Raw genomic sequence first — 27,151 nt, 5'->3', positions numbered from 1 at the left:
TTTCAGGTCTTTCCAAAAACGATTTCCTTGCAGTGGTGCAGAGTTAAAATCCTGGACCACGTTCATGTTTTTTCAGCTTGTAGCTTTGGAACTCCTGTTATATTGGTTATAGTTTATCTATTTTTCTTCTTCCCTATGACAGCAGTTATAATTTCTGAACGAGATACACACAAGCACACATACGAGTTTAACTATAACTTTAGGCAGTAACATCTGAAACAGATGTGGTAGCCTTCATGTGCGCATGTTTATAAGTGTGTTTGTTCTTCTGTCTCCTCTCCTCTTTTCCCCCCATTTCTTTCATGTACTTTCAGATTGGGATTCCCCATAATGCATTGATTTCCATTTCCATATTGTGGTCAACTCAAGGCAACATGCAGCCAAGGAAAATATTTCATCCCCTCACCGACAACACAAGTAACAGAGGCTTTCATCCACCCTCAACATACCTGGAAAATACAGTTGACATATGACACCTTCCACCAAAGTGTTGACAAATCACTTCAAAACAATCATTATCTCTCTTTCACTGCCAAGGGAAAATATGTCATGCTCTCTCAAAACTCAATCATAATTCAATGTCTTTAAAATCGGACTGCTTTTGTACATCAGAGCCAACCTCAACAAACTAGCGCCTGATAAAGGAGTGCCGGTCAGACCTTTGAAACTCTGAGAGTTCAAGTAAGGTAAGTGAGAGCTGAATCAACTCTGCTTAATGTAATGGGAATGTTTTTGGATATTTCTGCATTTCTTCAGCTATTTCTCAGTGAACTTTGAATCCTATTCTTGGCTGAGTAAGTGAAGGTGTCACAGTGATGGATGTACAGCATGACGCTCAACCTTTGTGCGTTATAAAGATCTTATTCTACTCCTGGAGGAATGGTGGGGATTATTAAAAGTGATACGTAATTTGCTATATGGCGGAGTTGTGTTGCATGTGTGAAAATTCAGCCTTGCTGCTACTGGATATCATCAACTTTTTCTAAAAGAAATCTGACAGTTGCAATCAGTTTTAGTCCAGCAGTGAAAAGGGCAGCACCAGTTCTGCCGTCTGGCTTTACGGAAAGAGCAATCAATCTTGAAAATGAATCCGAATCTCATAACTGCAATACTGAATAATTGGCAACACATGCCACACAGACCTCTCCATTTGTTAATATTCATCTGTGAAATCGTTTCCACCTGGTTTCTTGAGCTGACCCACTCCTTTTTTTACTCTGTTATTTTACACAGATGGAGTTTAATTCGAACGACATAATAAAACCGGACCTCGATAATTGGTTTTGGGCATGAAAATGAAAGTGTATTCCCTGTAAAATTTGTATCGGAAGTTAGCAACTTTGGAAGAAATATTTGAATTAATCCGTCAGGTAATTCGGTTAATACTCCGTTTCAAGGATCAAAAAGGCACTAATGAACTACAAATCTTCAACACATGTGTCCTGTAGGCCTCTCCAACTCTAACACCACAGAAGTGAGTCCTATTTCAGCAATATTGGAGAAGTATTCATAACCTTTACCGGAGTAATATAAGAAATTAAGCAGTGGTGAAATACTCCATTCCAAAAAATATAGATTAAAAAAGATTTTTTTTAAACTGGAGGAATGTTTGTACATTTAAGTATTTACATTTTCTGCAGCTTTATACCAATACTTTTGACCTCCCTTCATATTAACAGTTAAAGGTTACATTACACAAGAAAGATGCTATAATATTAAAATATAATACATTATGTTCATTTAAATTAGCTCCACCTTGACCAACCAGTATTAATAATCCTAAAATATTGTATTTAATATTAGAACAAAAATTGTTGTATTTTCGTTTAAAATAAAATGGATGTTATGTACTCATTAGTTGTATACTTTCAATACACAAGTATTACAAATAAAATGTATACTGAAGAAATGTACTTTTTGAAATGAACTATTTATCACTGATTTCAAACCAAATAGATTTATGGTACTAAAGCAAGCCAAGGCAAATGTGGATATGTATGGGTTGTGTGTGTTAAAACCGTACACATGGTTTCTTCCCCATTTGCTCACATGCTTGAGCCAATAAACCTCTATTTCCCCCTCACCTGCTTCGGTTCAATACGTTTCGTTTTTTGTCTTATTTTAACAGTTGCTGTGCCAGATGGATCAAAGTTTCCCTCCAATATTCCAATTAGGTGGATTTAAGTATACTGTTGGAGCTTTAGCTAAAGAAGAATGTGGCAGCAGGAGAATATGATGTGATTCATGTTTTTGGATGGCTGTGCTTTTAATAGCACTTTTATTCAATCTCTCACAGTTCCTGAGCAAATATTTGGTCTTTTATTCACGGTCCGTATACATACAAAACTTACACAGTAACTTTTAATGAATTCTGGTGGATACCAAAAATGTGTCACAGGGAAAAAAACACAGTATGATGGATTAAGAACACAAACAAAAAAACAAAAAAGTAGCTGTCAGAAGCTGTTATGTTATGAAATACAAATCTCACAATAGAAAATGAACAGACCTATACACACACACCTTTAAGTGCCCGTTCTTACAGTTTACTTTGTAGCTTGTGCTTTGGTCCAATGTCACTGGTTTGACGGTGTGTGTGCATTATTGATGAGATAAATAACACTGGGTGAGGACATGTCTTTGGGGATGGATGGGAATAATACAATGACACTTTAAGAAGAGTTATACGTAGCAATAGCACACATGCTTATTTTTTCCCTCATATACAAACTGCTTTATATAAAAAGTGCATTGTAATGATATACATTGGGTCGTTTACTATATTCTCTTTCTGTGAAGCTGGGATAAATTCATAGTGCTGTAATTTCATTGTGGCAGGCAAAAGTCTGTTTTAAAGGCAAGACCAGTGAAGGTAAGAGCCTGCAGCAGGATGCAGAAGGGTTGCCCTCTGTAACAACGTCTCCCCTGTGTTACCACTTCCCGGGGATGGGAACCCCGCATTCATACCAGCCAACAAATGGATGGGCTGTGCGTCGGCCAACGACTCCAAATGAAACTGGCTGCTGTCTGTAGGCGCGATAATATCCTGCAAAAGAGAGAAATTATATTTACAGGAGACTTGAATTCAGCATGTCTGGATGTAATCATCATTAATCATCACTGTTAGCAATGTCTTAGTTATGTATTTGCTCGACATCATGTCAACTCTACAGTCTCCCAGGGCCTCTCACAGCTGAAATCTTTGGATTGTCTGTGTATCCAAAGACTGATGAAAATGATTCCTCTGTGCTGTAGACCATCACTGATGTCCAAAAACGATTAAAAAAAATCAATGTGTTGCACTGTTGCATTGTGGGACCTGTTCCTTATAACGAACATACTGTAGGCATTAAGAGTCACTCCCACATACAGATACATCCTGCTTCTGTAAATATTCACTTGTGTTCCAAATTAGAATAAATTGCTGATTGAAATAAACTACAGTGCCTATCATTTCTAGGGAAATGACTGAGCTTTGTTTGTTTTTTTGGTTTTCAATGAAACTATATAATTTTGACCCCTGTATTAGGCTTGATAATCAGTCCTAGGGATAGAAAATCAGATAATATTCACAGACGTCAAACATTTAAGTATTTCCCTGGCTGTGTTGAAAAATAGAGAATTGGAACAGCCTTCATTTCTAAATAAAAGCCAATACACAGAGCTTCTACATCATTACAACTCAGTTTAAAAGAACACGCATGAGGTATTTTAATTGGAAATCTGTAATCAAGTTGTTGGAAAGGTTCATCTGTAGAGTGATCTGGATGTCAAACACATCAAAAGTGTTTCACAACACCAGCTAATTTCAAACCGCGCTAATGTTATCTAACTTTTATAGAAAAATAAAACTTAAAAATAAACAAGTTTGTGGATAACTTAACCCGAGCAAGTTTCAAGTATTTTACCTGTGTACTGATATGACCTGGAATCACAGATAGCCAACAAGTAATGGCATTCATTTACAAAGTTAAGGTTTGATTAGGGAAATGGTCTACGGTAATGAAAAGCATATGAGATTTGGGCTAAAACAAGCAAAACTGGTTGATTCTTTAACAAGTTAATCTAAAACGACTCTGCAACAGTACTCTGCATTGATAACATCAATGCAGCTGGTCCATAAAGAGCCAGACTGCATGAGAGAAAGCTAATAGCTTAGGTCTGAATGCCAGAAATCTGCAACTTGTTTACCTTGTGCTGAGGGTAGATTATTTGAGAGGTAAGCTGGACCCGTCCTCCCGTCCCTGTAGGAGTCCACAAACTGGCAATGGTCCTCCCCCTGGCCAAAAGTGTCTCCGATACTGTAAAATGGTTCTGCGGAGGGGAAAAGTGTGTTATTTAGTATTTATTTGATGGGAAAACCATCGATTTTAACTGTTTTTTCAAGTAGAAAGTTAATTTATACTTTACCTCTCAGACCATCCCCCATGAAGATCTTATATCGGAGAGAATTACACAAGACCACGCCCACAAACTTCTTGTACCATGTCCGCTTTACATACTGGCTGCCCTTACAGCTGCTGTGGGCGGAGTTAAACTTGAAGCTGAAAGGGATCCAGATTGGTTCTCCGCCTGAGGAGCAGATGTTGTGGCATTGAAACATGCATGTTGTGAAAAGACATGCTAGAGCTATGGAGAAACTGATATTGATTAGAAACGAATAAATATTGGCCAACATATACACTGTAAAAAGTATCAGCAATAAGCTTAATAAGTTGGCCTATACATCATTCTGGGTAATTCTGGGTAATTACGAAGGATGGTTTTGCTGTAAAGACATGTCTACTCCCTAATTGTTCACTGTTGTTTTATTTTATCTTCATTTTTTTCTTTATGTCTTTCTCAAATGGGTTTTTTGTGTCATCATGTGTATATTGCTAAAAAGAACTATGAACAGATGTATGTCATGGATGTAAAGATGCAATGTACAATATGTTGCGACAATGTTTGACACTAAATGCCAATAAAAAGTAAATTACAAATAAAAAATAATGATTGCCTCACACAGTAATCACAGGACTGCTACAGATCAAACTGAAGTATGCTTCCCTCTTTAAAACCTTCAGCTGACTTGCAGAAGTTAAATGAATGAGTTGCAGTCGGTGTATGGACTTACCAGGTGGTCTTTCGATGAGAAGAGGATCGTCTGAAAGAAAACATGTGATCATTTCACAGGGAGGAAAAGCACAGAGGCAGCGCTGCAGGTTTAATGCATTCTCCTGATTTGAAAAATGAAAACCCCATAATGCACAGCGTACATCTGGTAGTGTGCTTTTACTGCAGGGATGGTTTTATATTTAAATATCTCGTATTTCAATGCCATGAACGTCACCGTGACATTTTCGTTGCATGCTGCCGTCCAACAGGATGTCTCAAGTACAGCAGAAAAAATCTAGCGAGTGACGGTGGAGTAAATGAGGCGTCTAAAAGTTGACAGGATACACACCTGATTCTGTGACATAGGTGAGTGTATTGCTCACAGGTCCCAAACCAAACACGTTCTTGGCCTGCACTTTGAAGTAGTACCTGAATGGAAACACAAGGATATAATAAGAGGTTTAGTAGTTCAAGTGTTTTTCCATCAGTGTTGTTGTGACTGGGTGAAGGTGAGGAACATTTTAAAGACCATAGCAGATGACTGGGCATGCTTCAGGCTGATTTAAGACTAATCTGTTTTATATTCATATGCAACCAAAGTGAGCGCAGCGCAATAAAATGGCTATTTGGCTCGTGTTGAAGGGAGAATGGAGGGATTAGGGTGGAGGGAAGGGCGTAGAGGGGAAAAGGAGACATCTAGACACATGGAGATTGACAGATAGAAGGACAGAGGACACGAAAGAAAGAAAAAGTGAAGATGTGGAAAAAGTAAAGCAGTGGGATAAATATGCTGAGTGAGAATGTATCACAGGGATTAGTTGGAAAGACAGGATTAGTTAGATTTCTCACAGAGCTTTAATATGGTGAGCTCACTTTGTCTCCGGGTGGTGGAGGAACTAATAAATCCTCTCAGATTAAAAACGACAACACCAGTGACAACTTTGAGAATTTGCAAACTTTTCCACTGAAGTTGGCTGACGTGCAAGCATGTGTTCATTAATGCAGTATTGTGCGCATAATGTGCTTTCCCCCCAGTCTGCAAGGTCGCATACAGTAAGTTCATGGTCTGCCAATCCCCGGCCAAAAACCTTCACCACATGCAGCCACCAGGCCTGGATCCAATCACCAGAGCCACGTGGCGACAATGACCAAAATAGATATCACCAGAGAGGGAGAGAGACGACAGCTGCAGAGAGATGATGTAATGAAAGAATATATTGGAGAAGAAATTGGAGAAGGTAAAAAAAGAGAAAATATGAGTGAGAATATAAAAACAGAAGGAGGCAAGCTAGCCATTTTATATGTTCAATCTAGATAGCTCTTAACTTCATTTAGAGCATCTCTTCTTGTCTTCTTATCAGATGGAAATCTATGCAACTGGCCAAGTGAACTAGCGATTATAAACTACATTTTTCTAATGCATTCACTGAAACTCATATGTTTCAAAAGTAGGGAAAAACCAGCAGAGATGTTTCAAATTCACAACAAATCCTATGTGTATTTATCTCCATTTTGCAAGAGACCTGAATGCAGCAGAAGAAATAGTAAGACTAGGGTTGCAATTGATGACTAATGAAGCTTAGCGCAAGTTCAACCAGGAAGACCGTCTTTACTCATTCATGTATTTCTATCTCCATGTTTCTACTCTCTCTCCTCTCAATAAGTGACCGGGGGCGTCACTCTTCAGCTTAGCCAATCACTTCGCTCTATTCCCAAGAGCCTATCATAGCCTGCCGTCAAACCCTTTAAACTCTGCTCTTTCCCCTCCGACAGCTGTCATTTCAGGTGACTCAACGCAACCCTCCTTCCCCTCTTTTCACCTCCCGTCCCTCCGAATCCAGGGTCAAGCTAAACCACTCCTCCTCAGACCGACCCAACTATCCATTCACCACCACCAGTGTCTAGACCCCGGGGGGTTTTCATCGGATCGGTTCTACCCTCCCGAATGATACTTCCTGCACAACGGGGCCTAATCGCCAAAACTACTGTCACATTAATTTGTGTATCTGCGCATTAAATATGTATCATCACATCAAAACCGTCTCTCCTGATTGAATTTTCTTTACAGAATAATCTGATCCTTTTTGGTCTAGAGAACTTCAAAGAACAGTGAAAAATCACTTTTTCCTGTAGTCCAATGTGACCCAGTCAAATGTCTTGTTTTGTTCAACCAACAATGAAGAGAATCAATCTAATATCATGTTAGACAAAGCAGCAGATGTTCACACAAGATGAAATAATTAAATATGTGCCTTTGACAAATGAATTCAACTAAAGTAATTCCAAACAGTCATCTCCAGAAAGATCAGAAAGTATGAGTTTAGGATCATCACATTGGATTACATTTTAAGTTTGAAAATGCTTTGTAATTCATTCAATTTATCAATTTTTTTATCAGGAAAACTTGTGGATACCAAGAAACGTGTCCACATGTTCGTGTACATACACATGTGTCACGATTCTCATGATATGTCACGTTTGTAGTTTTGTCTGTGTTGGTGTTTTTCTTGTCTTTGGGTTTCCTGTTTTATTGTGTAAAGTGTTTCCCTCCCTGATTACCCGATGGTGTTCACCTGTTGTCCTTGTGTTTCTCCTCCCCTGCCCAGCTGTGTCTTGTTCTGTGATTACCCTTCTGTGTATTTAGTCTAGTCTTCCCCTGTGTTCCATGTCGGTTCATTGTTTCCCCTCCATGTTATTCCACGGTCTGTGTTCCTTGTGCTGCTCGTTGGTTTTGGATACTGCCTTTTTTGCCACAGCTTTATAGTATTTAATAAAGCTCGCTTTTTGTTAAATTCTGCATTTGAGTCCTACCTGCTTCACCCGAGCGTAACAGAATGAACCGACCAAATTTGGACTCAGCAGATTTCAATGTTTTGGCCCCACAGGTGGAATGTCTTGGGTACTCTCTGGAGTAAATGTTTTACACCTGGAAGAACGACTCATCTAGACGGGGTAAAGAGGCTGCTTTGAAGGAGGCACACCGGGAGGTTGCTCGCAAGCCCTGGCTCAGGAGCTTGTTGCCTGAGTGGCTACAAACCTTTACAAGTAGCCCTGAATAATGGCCACAAGCTTCTAACCCTTTCCTGGGATCCGACTACTGTCCTGTTGAAGGTACACAGAGTCTCCAAAAAGCCTCTAGTACCCCTTTCACACCAGCGCCTTTTCAGCTCCGGCTCGGAGCTAGAGCCTGAAAAGCGCCGGGTTTTCCTGTTCACACCGCAGCGGCGCCGGCTCTTAGCTCCGGAATCCGCTTCATTTCCAGCTCCAAAAAATTGTCGGTCCAGAGGCAAGAGCTTTGGAGCTAAGAGGCGACGTCGCTTACGTCTCTCTTACGTCGAGGCGTGCAGGAAACTAAACCCACCTCCCCTGAACATGGGTCGACTGTCATGCCTGCCTACAAGCAGTAGTGCCTATAAACACACTTTATAAAGTCAGGCAACACTAACCAGGCTTCGTGTGATTCTGTTTATTTGTACCTTACTTTGACCATCCGTTCACTGTTATCGATCATTGTGGAGAGAGGCAGACGTGTTGTTTTGTATTATTGCAGCTATCGGATGCAAGTAGTCAGTTTAGCTTCGGTTGCTATGCTAACATCACCCGTTGTATACCAGAGAAACTTTCATAACAGCGTTGTGATACCAAACAGCATCAATTCAGACTGACACACATTCACTTAGGCTAAGGGGAACTGGGGATATGCATCAGCTGCTTGTGTGAGTCGGACAGTGAATACTTTAGAGCGGCCGCTGCAGTGGGAGCTAACCGGGAGCTAACCGGGAGCTAACCGGGAGCTAACGGGAGAATAAACTCCTGTGGAAGAGCTGCACTGCAGCGGTCGGTAAATGCTGCAGAAACACATTAATAAACAATGAACCACGGCACTCTGGAGCAAAGTATAAGGTTGGAGAAGTCGTTATTCAATTTATTCTGGCTTCGTGTGATTAAAAGCAACACGATCATCGACCCGACGCAGTTGTTGTTGTTGTTGTGAGCGCCGTAATCGCTGCCGTTGGGGAGCAAATCAGCGATGTAAACGGTGACGTCATGACGCAGCAGGGGCAGCTCTGGGGCGCCAGTGGGCCGTGTGAACAGAGCGGGAGCTGAAAAGGGAAACCGGAGCTGAACCAGAAAAGCTCCCGCTCGGAGCTAGAAACTGAAAAGCGCTGGTGTGAAAGCCGCATCAGAGACGCAGGGCCAGGATTCCAGCCCGTGCTCCAACAGCCATGATCCCGGCTTCAGTTCCGGTTTCCACAGCCATGGATCCATGCATCAGTACCGGCCCGCAGAGCTATGTTTTCTTGCTCGATTACCTGGCCCACACAGCCATGGTCCAGGCCTCTGTTCCGGTTCCAGCGGCTCCAGTTCCAACCTCAGACCTTTTCTTAGGAACCCGTCTGGCGTTTGGAGGTCCACGGAGCCTCCAAAAGGTCTCTGGAAGATGCAAGGCCAGGATTCCAGCCCGTACTCCAGTGGCTCCGGCTCCAGTGCCGGTCCCAGCAGCCATGGTTCCGGCCCCAGTTCTGGCCCCAGCGGCCATGGTTCCGGCCCTGGTTCCGGCCTCAGCAACCATGGTTACAGCCCCAGTTCTGGCCCCAGCAGCCATGGTTCCGGCCCCAGTCCCTACTCAATTCCTTTCTCAAGTCCTTTCTCAAGTCCCTCCTCTAGTCACTTCCCTAGTCCCTTCTCCAGTCCCCCCTTTAGTCACCTCTCTAGTCCCCTCTCTAGTCCCTTCCCGAGCCCCTCCTCTAGTCCCTCCTCTAGTCCCTTCCCAAGTCCCTTCTCTAGTCCCTTCTCCAGTTCCCTCTCGAGTCCCCTCTCCAGTCCCCTCTCGAGTCACCTCTCGAGTTCCATCTCTAGTCCCTACTCAAGTCCCGCCTCTAGTCAATTCCCTAGTCCCTCCTCTAGTCACTTCTCGAGTCCCCTCTCCAGTCCCCTCTCGAGTTCCCTCCTCTAGTCCCTCCTTTAGTCCCTGCTCTAGTCCCTCCTTTAGTCCCTCCTCTAGTCCCCTCTCTAGTCCCTCCTCGAGTCCCCTCTCTAGTTCCCCTCTCGAGTTCCCTCCTCTAGTCCCTCCTCTTGTTCCTCCTCTAGTCTCTCCTCTAGTCCCCTCTGGAGTTCCCTCTCTAGTTCCCCTCTCGAGTCACGTCTCAAGTCCCTACTCAATGTCCTGGTCCGTTGGAGGTTCCGCTGGGGGTCCTGCCAACTCCATGTCCTGTCCCGTTGGAGGCCCCGTCGACTACTCCCCTGCCGGGGGTCCTACCAATCGTATGTCTGTCCCGTTGGAGGTCCCGCCGTCTACTCTCCTGCCGGGGGTCCTGCCAATCCTATGTCCTGTCCCGTTGGAGGTCCCGCCGTCTGCTCTCCTGCCGGGGGTCCTGCCAGCTCCTTGTCCTGTCTTGTTGGAGGTCCCGCCGACTACTCTTCTGCCGGGGGTCCTGCCAACCCTGTGTCCTGTGCCGTTGGAGGTCCCGCCGACTACTCTCCTGCCGGGGGTCCTGCCAACTACTCTTCTGCCGGGGGTCCTGCCAACCCTATGTCCTGTGCCGTTGGAGGTCCCGCCGACGGGTCTCCTGCCGGGGGTCCTGCCGGGGGTCCTGCCAATCCTATGTCCTGTTCCTCTGGGGGTCCCGCCGACAACTCTTCTGCCGGGGGTCCTGCCAACCCCTTGTCCTGTTCCGTTGGAGGCCCCACCATCACCTGTCTCGCCGGGGGTCCTGCCAACTCCTGGTCCTCTTCCGTGGGGGATCCTGCCGAAGCCTGTCCCACTGGCTCCTGTTCCTGTCTGGTCTTCGCCCTCGAGCCCGGCCCCCTGAGAGCCGCGGTCTTCGCCCTCGAGCCCGGCCCCCTGAGAGCCGCGGTCTTCGCCCTCGAGCCCGGCCCCCTGAGTGCCGCGGTCTTCGTCCTCGGGCCCGGCCCCCTGACTCTTCCTGCCGCTGCTTTCGCCCTCATGCTCGGCCTCCTGAGTTTGCCCGCTGTGGCCTTCGCCCCTTTTTGAACTTTGCCTTGCCCCCAGGCCGTCCACCCGAGACCCCCTCCTTGGTCTCTGCCTTGCCCCCAGGCCGTCCACCCGAGACCCCGTCCTTGGTCTCTGCCTTGCCCCAGGGCCTTCCGCCCGAGACCCCCTCCTTGGTCTCTGCCTTTCCCCCTGGGCCGTCCGCCCGAGACCCGTCCTCCAGACCCCCTCCACCCACCCTTTCTTGGCCCTAGTTATGTGTCCTCCCTCCGGTCCCCCTCCACCCACCCTGCTGGACCTTTTTTTTTTTTTGGGACATCTGGGATCCGTCCCTTGAGGGGGGGGTTCTGTCACGATTCTCATGTTATGCCACGTTTGTAGTTTTGTCTGTGTTGGTGTTTTTCTTGTCTTTGGGTTTCCTGTTTTATTGTGTAAAGTGTTCACCCCCGTTTCCTGCCTGTCTGCTTTCTGTCTGTTTCCCTCCCTGATTACCCGATGGTGTTCACCTGTTGTCCTTGTGTTTCTCCTCCCCTGCCCAGCTGTGTCTTGTTCTGTGATTACCCTTCTGTGTATTTAGTCTTCCCCTGTGTTCCATGTCAGTTCATTGTTTCCCCTCCATGTTATTCCACGGTCTGTGTTCCTTGTGCTGCTCGTTGGTTTTGGATATTTTGGATACTGCCTTTTTTGCTCGCTTTTTGTTAAATTCTGCATTTGAGTCCTACCTGCTTCACCCAAGCGTAACACACGTGTGTTTAGGACTTGAGTACTCTGTTGTTCTGGCAACCAGAAGGAGCCTGCAGCATGGGAAATGCCAACCCTGTCACATAAACTATCAAACGTAAACTGGTTGCCAGGGAGGGAATCCCTCTGTGCAGATTCTAGGAAAACTTTACCTAAAGCCCACAGCTCTGTTTGGGTTCAGCAGCAGGTGTTTGGGTTCTGAAGGTCCACAAAATGACACCTATAATAACACCTTGAGCAGATGTGTGCCTGCACTGCTCAAAAGGATCATTTATCCCTGATGAACCCACGCATCTGAAATTTATTTTCAGACAACCATTTTTTTGTGAAAGGTAGGAAACGATTTACATGATTTTACTTGTATCACACATTGGCTCAATTATGACTAAACGGATCCTTTAGTCCCATGTAATTCGATCAAACTAGCTGTAGCTAGTACTATTAAACCGTACCCTTGAAGTGGAACAACAAAAAGGTTTTTAGGCAAAGAACTCTCGCTTCCTCTCTCGGGTCCACATGCTAAGAGCGTTTTCCATGCATTTATTTGGAAAACCGCAACCCATGTCTCGTAAGACAGGGTTCTGGAAACCCACTCTAATAACTGAAACAGACCGAGGTGACTGTATCCTTGTGAAAGTGTCAGATAAAGTGCGCTCTATTTACGTTAGCCAGAATTTTCTAGGATCTTTAAACAGTTTTACGGCATGTCACATTTTGGCGCACATTCAAATGTGTTTAGCCAAACTGATTTAGTTCACTATGAGGGATTTATGATGTCTCACACAAGCACTGCGGTCTAAGCATCCAACCAACACAATGGAACAATACCAACAGACACGTATGCATGTGCACATGAAACAAAAAAAACACCCAGACAACACGCACGTTTTGCGCACTATGTCATGACGGCATTTATAAACAGTCATTCAGAGCACCTGCACCTGAGGCTTAGGAAACATTACATGCAGTTCTGAGTAAGCCATGTTTCAACATAACAAATCTTTGTTTGTAAATCAGATTCTCTTCTTCTATGACTCCCATGTGTGCGATGATACTGGGAATCACTGAACCTGAAATCAACCCCGAAACGAGCATGTGTGTGTTGTATGCATGCGTACACATTGATGTAAACACACAGCAGGTGGTAATGTGTTATACCTGGAGTTAGGTTTGAGGTTCTCCACAGCCAGGTGTGTCCCACTGGAGGGGTTAGAGGACCATCTATTGTTGAGGATGTCGTCATATGAAGCACTGTGCACCATGTAGCCTGTGGGGAACAATGAACGAAAAAAAGGGCAGAGATCTTTAGCTGTTGCTGTCCGACATAACACAAAACAATAAGCTAAAGTTCAATAAGAGATGAATACTTTGACATTTTTAAACTTTAAATCTTATTTAACCAAAAGTTGGATGAGACAGACGATACCGTAAAATGTCAATAAGGTAAATATGAAGCTAGCATCAGCAGCTGGTTAGCTTAGCTTGGTACAAAAATCTGTTTTTTAAAAAGGCATTTTTCTAGTAATTCTTACACTGCCTCACTTTTTCTTCTTAGTGTTGTTTTTTTAACTTGTCAGGAATGGATATTTATTACCTATTATTTTTGGCATTTATTGTGAACTTTGCCTGGAGTAACCACGATTCCCAAACAATCAAATACAGAAGCAATATTCTCCTGCGAATATGATAGAATTTCCAGACCGTGGATGATCCCATACATTTTTTTGTTGGATCAAAACCAGGAGATTTTTATTGGGATCAATAATAACTTTGGAAAGGCACCGCATGTTGGGAAGCAAGGCAAAAAAGGCAGTGTGCTTGAAAACATCAAGAAGCAGCTGTTATTTTGTTAGGTTGCTAGCTGTTTTTATGCTGTCTTTTGGTATTCCCTTTATATATGTGAATCCTGGCTGCAAGATAAATGTACCCTCGTGGGACAATAAAGATGACCTTGAAAGGGCTCGGCTGCCTCTGTCTAAAAGTAACAAACCCAGCAGCTTTTCTGCTTTACCGACCTTGGACTCGCATGACCTTTGCTATTTATAAAGTATCAACATTTACTTTATGCTTTCAATTATTTTGTGATAGTAGGTGGTCCCCCATATATTAAACAGAGAAAAGTGCAGCCGTTGCATTTTCTTAAACCTCTGCTGACCGTCCTCCAACCTGCCGTCTGTTTTCTTCTCCTCAGTCACGCAGACTGATCTTTAGAATCCGGTAAGCAACCTCAGGTCACGAGGCACTCGATCACTCACTTTAAAAGTATGGAGAGCAACTCTGCCGCACATCAAACTACCCTCTGTTTCTATTGGACTTCTGAATCCGAGTTTCTATTTTGACTGGAGCCGCACCAACACAGCTGTGTGTTGACAGGAGGGGAAACACTAGCTACTTTGTTTTTCTTCTTTTGGGTTTTTCATTCCTTCTCCATTCTACACTGTTAAACTGAAGTTTGATATAGTAGGATGTAGACACTTGACACTATTTTTCTCCTTTTGATATAAGTGTATTAAATGATTCCAAAGGAGCAGGTCCTTTGAGCCGAACGCAACACTTATAATAACCAGTGGATGATGTGTTTTGCCCACATTCTTAAATAAAAGGTCCTTAATGCATCAGTAAATGGAACCAGAAGTTGGGTTAAAGTTAACACTTGTTGTGCTTAATGTCCCTTCATCTCTTGAGTTCACTTGCCAACAGCTGTTTCCATCCACTTGTTTTGAAAGCCGTGACCCATAACTTGTAAGACATGGCAGAGAAAACCATGCAGCCCTTATGACTAAAACAGCACCTTGTGATCGTATCTTCATGTGTCAACTGTACCTGCATACGTGTGTGTATCAGAAAATGTCTTTGCAGTACTACGATACTGTATGAAATCCACAAGTTAGAAGCTTCTGTGTTTTGGACAACTACCTTTGATATCAGCAGAGAATCCGTATAAGCTTCACAACACATCAAAGGAAATGCGTTTTTTGGAAGGTAGCATGGCATGTAAGATCAACCAAAGTTTTTGAAATGGGAGAAATCAGTGGAAGGTGTAGACATGTCTAGACAACTTAAGCAAAACAATTAAGCGTCAAGATAGTGTGCCAGAATAGGGAACTTCAAGGACAACAGATGGAAAGAAAACACTGTAGAGAGTACTATCTGTTTTACACATCAGTGGATGGACCAGCCCACAGTATGACTGGGAGCTTGTTTCCCTGCCAAAGAAAACATACTACCTCTCTCTCTGGCTAGGCGGCTGCCTCTGACATTCACCACGTCTCATACAGTATGCTCTTATCTCAACTCTCCGTCTGTTTTCCCCTCATGTGTCCCTTTCTAGGTCAAAGGAATTTAGGTTTTCCCTGAGACTCTCTGCAGGAGCTGAAGAGCCCTATAACATGTGTTCAATGCAGTCTGTTCTCATGATTTATGCACAATAAACTGCTGGAGTGAGTTCCTAAAATCTCAGGAGGGTCAGGAGGGATGGTGGCTACATGTTTAAGGCTTATCCCAAACCACAGATGAAAAGCTGACAAATAGTGGTAGACAAAATAATCAGATATGTGTGAGCTGTATCGTTTCTCTAATAAAGATACAAGACAAACATAAATGCCATATTTGCATCATGTCTTTTCATGTTTTTATCACTGAAACTCTTTTTTTCTGCAACATTTTCTTTTTGTTTTGCGGTTTTTCCCAGGATATCTGATTTAAATATGTGTGCTACATCTGGATGGAAACTTGACTATGGATAGTTTGGGCCAAAAATCACAGGAAAAACATTTCATACTTTGCCTATTCGTCTCACCTGACACCATATCGTCCTTCAGTGGGCGGCCCCAGTCCAGGATGATGAATGAGTGACAGCCCTCCATGGCGACCACGGTGAAGTTGCGAGGCTTGTCTTTGGGAGGCTGCTTCTGATTGGCTGTCAGGCTGTCCTTTTGTATCAGTTCTTCTAGGACGTCAACCTGAAGAAACTCCAGAGCCTCTGTCAAGGAGCAAGGAGAAGAAAGGTCCTTCCGGATGTAGTTCACATAAGGAGCTGAGGGAAAGAAAAAGTGATGCAGAAGAGAAGGTATTTATTTTATTGTTTTGGCAATTTATTACTGAAAAACACCCGGATGGGTTCAATGAAACTTGGTGGAATGGTGTAGATGGGCCAAGAAAGAACCAATAACATTGTTAAGTGATCAGAACTAGAGGGCTTACATGCACATTACTTTTCATTTTCATTAACATTGAGAGCGTGGGCGGAGGTCTGCACTTCAAAACACCCTTCTAGTTTCAATGTTATTTGTGGTTTATTTGTAGTCATTTTTCAAAGAAGTTGGCATAATTTCCCAGCTATCTTTGCTTTGTTTTCTCTTCTCCCCATTGTGTCACTTTCTGTTGTTTTCAACTCTTAAAATGCCAGCTGGACCTACAGCTGTGAATACTTCAGATATCCCACAATTCCTAGTCTGACTGGAGTCGCTCCCACCTCCCAAAATGATTGGCCCTCTGCGCAGGCCAAGAGTCCAACATGTGTCAGTATCAACACCACATCAACACAGTCTGTGAGGCTCTATGGGTTTAGGCTGTGTATACAATCATATGGCTTATGTTATTGATCTGTCATCAAGGTGAGCAGATGTATGTGTCACAGAGGCTTGTAAGGCTGCATTTCAGTACAGCATCCACATGTCCACAATCAGCACTGGCTCAGACACACAGAAGATCCAGATGTTGTGCTCTGTTCATGTGTCCTTCTGTCTGTCCTCTTCTGCTTGTTGAAAAACGAAATCCAAAACACTGAGCCAGACGTGGATCAAATGACACTGGGAAACAGTATTAGGACAGTTCACATAGTGTCAACTCTAATATCAGTCTAGTAAGGCATGAGGAAGTCTTTTCATAGTCTAAACGTCCTGGTAGTCATGTGGCAAACTCCATCCATCTGGATCTTACTGTAAGGCAGATTCAAGCAACTGCTAATAATTATTAGTTTATACTTTTTGTCCCACGTTTTGCCTGAGGCTAGATTCATCCAAACCATCCCTGGACAGAAAACGAGACCAAAGGGAAGTCTCAGTCAAACAGTTAATGCAAAGCGTGTCAGTAGACTGGCAGACTGCTGAATGTGAAGCTAGAATATATTAAACTAATAAATAGGGAAGAGGATGTCTCCACATCGAGCCAAAAAAGCCTTCTCTCTGTACTGAGGTCAGCACCCCTAACTTTTATGATTTCCAATGCCTGTTTTTATCTCAGGAAGAGTAATAGTTTTCAGATGGCGCTGTGAGGTGATAACAAGAGAGCCGTTGTTTACCAAGATAGATGGTGCGCCATGTTCTTGTCCCAATGGATCAATATAACACTGACAAACTGCATCAAATTGTCAATGGATAATACTAAAGCAATTACTCAGTTTTATCCACATAGTTAGACTAGCATGGCAACTAATGGCACTAAATTACAGCGATAGTTTTTTATTAGAATTGGCTCTAATAGGTGCAATATTTGACACTCCGACTACTTTATATCTCAAAGTCAAATTGCTCCCATGGGAAGTTCCACACAATCTTTAAAGACTTTGGAAGGATTTTTGTTACGTCTTAAAACTCATGCTTCGTCTTTCATTCATCTTGGCTTGAGTTGCATTATGGGAAGTGTAGCATCCAGTGCTTTTGACACTTGCTAAGTAATAAAAGTCCCAATATATTGGCTTTCGCTGTGTTTATTTTGAACATTGCTTTTGTAATCTGTCTCTTTACAGATCCCAATATGCGTAAGTGCAATATTAGGTTTCTGCAGTTTTTTCTTGACACATGTTGACAGAACTCTTTATATTGTAGCTATTATTGCTAGGCTACGGCTGACTTAACAATATAGTAAAAGACAGGTTTATTCCTAAAACAGTCTCAAACTGTATTAACTGTATATCCCTTATAACTGATCATGGTCTAACTGAATAGAACTACATCTTCAGAAGCTAAACATTGAGTACTTACAAGTATTTGTCTGTAAATGCTTGTAATATTCAAGTCTGATACAATGTCTTCACAGTTGTTATTCCAACAGATGATCACATCACAAAAAGTACCGTCATTAAACAAAGCATTATTGAAAGGACCTCTGACATTAAGTTGTTTTTATGAGGTTGAAGTCATGTAGAGGCTGTTTTTGTATCTGTCAAGAGAATAATGCGGTCTGTTTGTGCAACTAGATGAGGTGATTATGAGGCGCCAAAATAAGCACATAGGAACAGTAAAAGGAAAGCATGGGGCCAAAGTTTACTGAGATCACGTCTCTACACCCTGAGCAATGTGTCCTCTGTGAACTCTATGATATGATCCAATTACAGATGGAAGCCACCCATCAAAATCAACTATTAGATGGATACACTTATTCCTGTTGATTCTCATATATATATATATATATATTTCACAGATCAGTGATTTAGTGCTTTACTATAGCTGCATTTCACTACATTATGATATGAATGAGAAAAATAACTCATGCTACATTTAAGTGTTTGTAAGTGTTTCATTTTTTTTGGCCGATGGATACTGTGAAGTCTTAGATGGCCCTAGATTTACGAGGTAAATCCAAGAAAGCCAAGATAGAGGTCCATTTGTATTCCTCCCACAAGAAACAAGACAGAACTCCCATCAGCCATCATTATTTACAGCACAGCCACACATTCATCAAACCAGAAAACATGGAGTGCTCAGAAGCCAAGTATACATGCCAAATCATGTTCTCTTTAACTTTCCTAGCAAGAGACAAATGTTATTTATCGTGCCTTCCGGTGAAGATAATATGTGCCTTTCTCTGGCTTTGACAGTAAACATAAAAAGGTATATTTTAGAAGAGGATGGTTTTCAAACATCAGACGAAAGTATATTTGTTTTCTATTTGATGACTTTTTTTTCATAGCGATCCAATATGCCTAATAAAAATGTGTTTACAAACCACATTCTCAAAGCTTAAGTAGAGAGAAACGCATCATCTCTGAGCGAAGCGTTGCTTTTCACACATTAGCTGTATATCTGTCTGAGGGAGATGAAAGTCCTTTAAAAAGATTGGAAATATCATGTTTAACCTGAAATATGAGACTCGAGCTGCAGGAGAAACTCAAAGCTAAGCTCTGGAAGAGATTACAGTATGTTAAAATTGTGTAACGAAAAGCTAGTGAGTTAAAGGATGCCTATTATGCAAAATCCACTTTTTCATGTATTTTACACATCAACATGTGTCCTCCCCTCTGCGTTAAGAGATTCTGAAAGTTTCAGGAAAAAAGATTCTCTCACTTTTTGTCCTGATCCATTTATATAAAAACCTGTTTGAAAATGAGCTGATCAGATTTAGCCACTTTATGATGTCATAACGTTTTTTGGCTTGTGTAACCATTAGCCAATCACCAACCAAGGTAACCCCCCCCCCTTATCACCGGCATCTCCTCCTAGAGCACCATTGGGTTTGTTTTAACCACATATCTCTCAGAGGGGCATGGGGAGTGGCTCCTTATTTTCATCTAAAGTAACAGACCCAGAATCAGTACTTTTGAAACAGAGAGGATTATGGGTAATGCTGCAATGCATGATCTGTTGGTATTTGGAGCCAAACACTTCAGAGACATGTTTTATATATATATATCTGAGACCTATAATATATTGATGAAAAACTGTATAATAGGGGACCTTTAAGGGCATTTGTGTTAGAGTAACACTGTGGTTTCTGTGTTGAAGTACCTGTGAATCTCTTCTTCCCGCTGAGGTCAAACTCTGACGACGGGCCGTGGTTCGATGGTCTGGTGTCTGGCTCTGGAGTGGGGATCTCTGTGGTGGTTGTTGTTGTGGACGGCAGGGTGGTCTGGACAAGAAATTCATCTGGCAACAACACATGTTAGTGAGCTTTTAATCAAAGAAGATTTCAATTATTTACATCCTAACTCAATAACCTGCTGCTGTGTTTCATTAATCCTCCCTAGTTGGTACCATGATCCACGGAATAAGAGTGTCAAATTGATTAGTGGGCAGATGTGTGAGCTCACTTTCAGTAACCCCTTTTTTCCCCATACCACCCCATGATGTATAAGTAATGTTTTGCTACCCATATTTTCCATGTGAGGAAAAGGATAACGACCATTTCACAAGTCTCCAAGGCTGACAAATGTGAAGTGATCCAGTGAGAGGAATCCAATTAGTTCCTTCTGCTTTCATCACTGTTTTTTTCCCCCGTGCCGCATCAGCGGGCCTTGGCATTACATCATGGTCCAAACACATGCACCCAGCCTTGAGCCATGGCAGGGAAATGCTAAGAAAATATTGTAATGCTCAATGTATCTTTTCAAGCCAACCCCCTGAAAAGAAAGAAAATATGAAATTGTGCTCACATGCAACAGAATTTCTAAGAGAATCCAAACACCTGTGGTGAGATCATGACTAAAGCTCTCGTCAACTAAACCATTCAACTCGTGTTTGAACAAAGCCAGGGTTTATCTATTACAATACAAAGCAACTTTAAGAACAGCAAATCAATTGCATTCAATCATTGCACCAAAACATTCAGTTCAGCTTAGTAATGCAGTTACATGGTCCAGTTTCTGGAATAAAAGTGATTTAAAACAGGCCATAATGGAAAGTATCCAAAAGCCAAGCCATAAAACAAAATCAAGCCAGACAAACGTACAAGAGGAGAAAGAAAGTGACGACCACAGGCAAGGCAGAGAGGAAGACACAGGAAGAGCTAGCAAACACACCCACAGACAGATAAGCAAGACGATAAACAAGCAGTGCGGTACGCGGTCATCAAACAAGGTGCATATCGTGCCGTTCAGGAAACCCCGGCCCAGTGGCGGAAAGTCGGTGGGAAGCCAAACTCAGCCAATACCTTTCTCAAGAGCTAAAGCATCAGGCACCATGGTTAACGTAACCATGTGGTCCATTTCCATTCCTGAGGATTCCTCTGTCAGAAAAGTAGAACAAGCTGTAGCATCACATGACCATGTACACATTTCTGATCTGGCACACACATAGACTCACACCCATACATCCACACACCAACCTACATACATATTGCAGTACCAGTATCATTTTGATCTTGTGTTGCAAATTCCCTTTTGGCCCCACTTTCTCTATTTAAGACCTTACGAGGAAAAACAATTCTAGCCGTCGCAGTTTATATTTGAGCTTGTTCATATGCAGGACTAATAATGAGCACTGGGCTGCAACAGTACAGTTTGTACAGTATAATAAGACTTTCAATGGGACTTTATCCGTTTTTATTAGGATAACAATGTCTCAGAAACAACACTGAAGATATAAATCAGCACCACCATGGTTTTTTTTTTTTTTTTTTTTTATCCTTTATTTATCCAGGAATGTCCCATTGAGATACAAGATCTCTTCTTCCAGGGAGTCCTGACCAACACGGCACACAACAAGTTTCAACATAAAACAAAGGTTCTCTCGCAAACAAACATAAATATGTGCAGGGAAACACACACTAAAAATGTATTTATGACTTGGCAAGATTTCATTAGAACCACAATATTAAATGAGTTCCTCCAAATGTTCACATAGCTAAAGCAGCCTTTTCAAACTTTTTCTTATTATTTATAATAATAAAAACTAACTAATATGGACCATCATTTGTACGTTTATGATACACTTAAAGTTCATGCAATGCAATAAACAGCTGCAGTTCTACGCCCACAGTTATATTTGTCTTTATGGAATACTTTTATATAAAAAAGTTTCTTTTTAGTGTTTTGGTTGATTGCAAATCTACAACTCTGAACCTACACTCTAAAAACGAATTCAGGCGACTTTTCACCTCCACTTAATGAAATGCATGGTTGCAAGATAAAAATGTGAGTTCATTGATTTCGATAAACATTTTAAGTTGCAAACATTAATTTATAAGTTGTGTTGACGTAATAATGTTGGTAATTACATCAACTTAATATTATGTGTAATTTGAACTCTGATTTCTGCGTTAATTGACTTCAAACTAAATTCAAGTTGTAGTAAGTAATGCAATTGGCTTGATAACTTAATTGTTCTACACCTTGAGTTAAGGATTTAAAGTCCACTCCCACTTAACATGCCTGGACAAGTTCCCACAATTAAGACAAATAGAAATATACAAAGGACATTTTAAGGTGAGTGTCATCTTTTTTCATTCAAATACAGTAGATAGCCTTGTAGTTGCACTATAGGCAAATTGCTGTTTGACCAAAATTAGCAGCCTTTGAACTGTGAATAGTTCTGTGAGAGGATACAAAGTAGTAGAGGCTACTATGAGAGTACAAATACTTTGGTTACTATTGTGATATCGCTCTTTATTAAAAATGAATCTCGGTGAAGTACGCAGAGAACTATAGCCATCCGCTGCCTTGTTGTGTACCTTGGAGAAAAGGAAGAGGACCTTTTCAAGGAGTTTAGCGACGTAATTAAAAATCTTGAAATAAAATAAAATCCATGGGCACAGAGTGCTCTCTGACAAAAGCACTGCTCTCTGTCAGCTACATGTTGAAGCATATTGCACTTTTGGCCACACCCCAATCAATAATATCTTAGCAACGTTCAGCATGGATAGGTGTTGACAGCAATGGCATGGGAAAAGGATTGTGTACAATTTGAAAAGTGGCTTCTGCTGAGAAATCAACCTAAAAACTTGTATCCCGAATGAGGGTAATTAAGTACATAAAACTTCAAATTCCTTTTAAATCATACGGTAAAACAAGCCGGAACAACTTAATCTTTTGAGTACTCAACTTCATAACTTGTGTTTATGCTACCAATTATTAAGTAAGTGGTAATTAAAAACACCTCTGATTGTAGAGGAAAAGCCTTCTCCCGTAACTCAAATAACTTTGTTGCTTTAAGACAATTTCATTAGAAGTTGTCTTAACTCAATAAACATTGATGCAAACTGTTGCGTTGATTTTCTTTGTTGAGCCAAGGGATTTGTTTTTAGAGGGTTTAGTTTAATGATTTTAAATCCCCCACCATATGTGCTGTAATAACTATAATAGCCATGCTTTGTGTGGTCATGAATGTGTGTATGCTTCATTCATTGTCTATGTGCAATAACACTTTATTATTATTTTTACTATGGGCACTTGTAAATGTCTATAACTATGTAAATGTATCCTGTAAATATAATGTATAATGTCCTTTATTGTTTTATGTTTCATGTGGAACCTATATGCTGCAGGTCTCCCTTGAAAAAGAGATCTATGATCTCAATGGGACCAATTTCGTTAAATAAAGGTTTGAAATGAAATGAAATGACTTATAGCAACGTTCAACTGACAGCTCGTAGTGTGTTTGAAATCAGCAGCACTCTGACCACAGCCAAGCCCCAGATGTGGAGACTTACATGTGGTTTCTGTGGTCTCACATAGACACACACACACACATCTACACACATACACGCACACGCTGACCAGATCAAACAGTTAGCACACACTGTTACAGAGTTATAGTGCTCTGTAAGGAACAGACAGGAAACACTCTTGGCCTTGGCCTTGGCCTCGATGGGTTTAACAAACAATACAACTGAGATATTCATTGAAGTCATAATTATTTATGTTCACTATTCTGGTTTTAAAATACTTTTCTGAACTTGACTACAGTTTTGTGGGAAAGCTATTTACAAAGCAGTCGAGGCACTGCAGTATTTTCATTCCTTAAGCATTAATCTTTATTTAAATCCATCTTTAAAAGTGCTGTCTGCATTGTATTATAATTAATTGAGTGTCTTTCAGTCTCACCTTCTGGATAACAGTCCAATATTCCTTCTGGATCCAGCAGTGGGTAACCGTACTCATCTGTTTTGGAGAAGGTACCAGGTGGACAGGTTGGGTAAAGTGGTGCCGTGGTAGACTCTATGATCCATTCAGTGGTGGTGGGTTCAGGTGTGGTGGTGGGTTCAGGTGTGGTGGTGGGTTCAGGTGTGGTGGTGGTGGTGGTGGTAGGAGCCCTGGTTGTGGTGGCTTTGGTGGTGGTGGTTGTTCTGTGGTGATGAAGGTCCAAGCCAAGTAAAGGTTTCCCTCCAACCATGAGGATCTTGTCTTTTGGGTTGACCACAGGTTGACTGTCCCGGCCGTGGCCAAACAGAGCCATGCCTTCCTGGTTTACCAGGGGGCTGCCCAGGTGGTCTGGTGGAGTGAGAAGCAAGGAGATGTTTTAACAGCATATGTATGACTTGTCTTGAACGATTAAAGCATATATTCTTATACATATCAAAGCTGTATACCGTGTGTTTAAATATAATGTAAATATTGACTGAAGCATATTACCAAAGATTGTTTGTCCGTCCTCTCCAAGCACCACTCTCTTAGGTTTACCCTGTGAGTCCTGGAGAACTTGTCCCTCCTGGTTCATAAGAACTCCTCGCTCCAAGTCCACCACCTGGAGAAACACAAATATTTGCTTAATCTTTACGGCAACCTAAATAGAAAAATCTGAACTCTCGCCTCATCCTTAAGAGATTAGAGATAGACAATAGTTATTGTACTATTCACTACTCTTTAAAATAGATCCAGTCAACATGTGACATTTCAAAGTTATGAGTTCGTAATGAAAGAAACATAGTTACCCATTTGGATCCGCCAGATCCTGTGATAAACCTTTGACCAACAGCCTTGTTGGTTCCATGAGAAGTGGGGGTCTCTTTATCACTTGTTGCTGTCAGATTGGGTTGTCCATTTTTACCTTACAATAATACAATTTAAGATAAGTATTCAATGATTTACCGCTGAGATTATAACACATATACATATTATAATTAACTTTTTTGCCCAAGCAAATCCTTGCACCTTTTCATATATAGAAAGGTGGCAGGAAGTCATGCATTATATCAATCGACATTACCATTTCCATTGACTTGTCCTCCATTGGGTAGTTTCCCTCTAACGACGGAAGAGCGAGACCGACCCCTCTGGCCGCTAGACCTGTCTCTAGATGATGATGAAGATGCCGAGGACGACGATGTAGACTGGGAGTTGCCTCTAATTAATCCCCCTGTCTTTGTCACAGTATTGCCACTGGCAACGTCACGATCCGAGGTCAAAACTGGCTGGGGAATATTTGAGGAAGAAGCGGCATCAGATGATGTTGAGGAGCCATCAGATGTTGAAGAACCGAGCCTTGAGTTCTGTGCTGGCTGTGCTCTGAACGGCCTGTTAGCAAGCAGAGAAGAGCGGACCCTCCCGTTGCCCCCCATCCCAGGACGGCGATAAGGTAAAGCACCTCCCGATGGTAAACTAGGTTTTGTCCTGGAAGCAGTTTCCCTTGTATCCACACTCTCATTGTCCTCCAAGTTTCTGTTTGCTGAAGGTAAAGTAGGATTCCTTTGGGCCGCTGTAGGATCTGCAACTTTATCATTGTTTCTACTTAATTCTCTACTCCTTTCATCAAGATAATCCTCATTCTGATCACTACTATCTGAAGTTTCCCTATGGACGGGCACACTTGAGTCTCTATGTCCACCTGAGGAATGACGGGATTCAGAGTTAGAAGAAGTGGCTGCCCCAGAGGAAGATGATGAAGAGGATGAGGTAGTTGGGTTTCTAGAATCACTAGATACTGTATTGTGATTGGTCAAAGGAGGCTTTACAGAACTTTCCCCTACTCCGTTCTTTAGGGAGTCCTGCTTCCCTAGATCTGCACTTGTCTCCTGTATTGTTGATACACCGGCAGCACCTGTAGCCCCTGAGACCCTAGTGGGTACCCCCCTCGAGAGGGGTCTGCCGGCCCTGACTGAAGATGATGTCCTGGTGGAGAGGGGTCTACCCTCCTGCCTGGAAGATGAAGCTCTCGTCCCTTGACCAAACCTGCCTGGGTAACGGCTCTTTATCCTGGGAAACCTTTCAGAAAATGAGGGGTTCATTCTGGTATGAGGAACCACAGGTTTCCCATTACTGCTATCCTCCTTTCTTTCCTCCTCCCGTCTCACCTCCACTGTGGGTTGTGGTTTAGAGCTTGAAGTCGGTTCTTCAACTTTGGTTAATTCCACGTCTGTGTATTTGTCATCACCGTCATCATTTCCATTGTTGTATGTTGTATCTCGCTCAGGTGATGTGTGTGAGCTCTGTGTTTTTGGTAGAGTTGCAGGGCTGTGAGATCCTCTGTGAGATCCTCTGTGTGAAGTTGACTGAGACGAGCCGGCGCTGTCTGTGTTGGATGGGATGTCTGGACTGCTATGTGAAGTGGATGGATTGCTGCCTGAGCTCTGGGAAATTGTAGAGCCTTCAGGCTTGGACCCTGATGATGACTGTGATTTGTCAACAGTGTCTGATGTAGCCTGGCTGTGGGTTCCACTTCCTGAAGGGGACCTGGATGTGGCTGAATTTAAAGTATGTCTTGTTCCGTGGTTTTGAGTCCTGTCTGGTAAATTCATCTGTGAGGTGATGGCAGGTTTGTTACCATTCAGCATTCGAGATGAATTTCCTCTAAACAAAATCCCAGGATTTCTCCGACTGAAACCATATCTAGAGCCAAAACCAGACCCATTGGGGCGCCCCGCTGAAGCTGAACCTCTACCGACAGATGTGGCCCCTGTCTGCTGTGGATTTGTCTCTTTTAAAACCGTAGATGATGGTTTTGTATGTGTTAGGATCGGTTTATCAAAGATGTCTTTGCTCTCTGGGTATGCTGAAGCCACGTAGTCCTTTCTACTGGCAGCCGACTCTTGAATACGTGAAGATGAGGACAATGAGGTTGAAGAAGGTGAGGATGATGCTGAAGAGGAGGAAGAAGTACCAGAAGATGAGGGAGATGAAGAAGAAGAAGAAGAAGAAGAAGAAGAAGAAGAAGAGGATGAAGCGGCCTTGGATCCTGGTTTCTGATGGACCCGGATCTTGATGGGCCTTCTGGGCTGTGGACGTGGACGAGGTTTAGTTGGAGAGGGCGTGGAAACTTTGAGGCTGGGGGTCTCTGTAGTTAGAACCTCTTCATCATGTACTAATTCTTCTTCAAATTCAGGGGAAGCATCATTGTCTGGGACGTTGGTCTCTGGTACAACCTCTATGGTTGTCGTCTCTTTTACTGGAGTAGGCGTTGTGGGTACTTTCTCCTCTTCTTTCTCTTCTTTATCTTGAACTCTTCTTCTGGATGACCCTCTGTTCTTGCCAGACCCCCTTACAGAGGACAAGATGCTGTGATAGGAGCGTGACTGGGAGAGGGGACGTCCACGCCTGACAGGTGCAGCAGGCCGTGGCTGAGGGGTTGTTGTTGTTGGTTCTTCTGGCGCCTCTGTTGTTTGGAGATCCGATTCCTCATGGTCTGTATCCTGTTTGGAAGGAGTGTGGCTAGTCCTGCGGCTGTCTTTGGTTTTTGAGGATGACGAGACCCCGCTGCTGGCTGGCAGTAG

At 42.6% G+C, this 27,151-nt stretch overlaps 1 protein-coding gene across 2 annotated transcripts in view; it reads right to left on the bottom strand.

Annotated features, from left to right (window-relative positions):
- Positions 1–2,305: 2,305 nt before the first annotated feature.
- Positions 2,306–27,151, bottom strand: part of fndc1 (fibronectin type III domain containing 1) — a 42,136-nt gene continuing 17,290 nt past the window's right edge. For both annotated transcript variants that reach the window (XM_034076554.1, XM_071201978.1), the window contains 13 exons: positions 24,652–27,141; positions 24,377–24,492; positions 24,078–24,189; positions 23,550–23,936; positions 20,660–20,734; positions 19,519–19,656; positions 15,591–15,827; positions 12,950–13,058; positions 5,447–5,526; positions 5,117–5,146; positions 4,411–4,572; positions 4,192–4,314; positions 2,306–3,046 (listed from right to left, as the gene is read on the bottom strand). In XM_034076554.1, the coding sequence (XP_033932445.1) occupies positions 2,931–3,046; positions 4,192–4,314; positions 4,411–4,572; positions 5,117–5,146; positions 5,447–5,526; positions 12,950–13,058; positions 15,591–15,827; positions 19,519–19,656; positions 20,660–20,734; positions 23,550–23,936; positions 24,078–24,189; positions 24,377–24,492; positions 24,652–27,141 (4,175 nt within the window). In that variant the 3' untranslated portion in view covers positions 2,306–2,930. The remainder of the gene's footprint in view (positions 3,047–4,191; positions 4,315–4,410; positions 4,573–5,116; positions 5,147–5,446; positions 5,527–12,949; positions 13,059–15,590; positions 15,828–19,518; positions 19,657–20,659; positions 20,735–23,549; positions 23,937–24,077; positions 24,190–24,376; positions 24,493–24,651; positions 27,142–27,151) is intronic.

This window comes from Pseudochaenichthys georgianus, chromosome 24, assembly GCF_902827115.2.
Source record: "Pseudochaenichthys georgianus chromosome 24, fPseGeo1.2, whole genome shotgun sequence".
Taxonomy (NCBI): domain Eukaryota; kingdom Metazoa; phylum Chordata; class Actinopteri; order Perciformes; family Channichthyidae; genus Pseudochaenichthys; species Pseudochaenichthys georgianus.
This window is presented reverse-complemented; position numbering and strand designations above follow the sequence as displayed.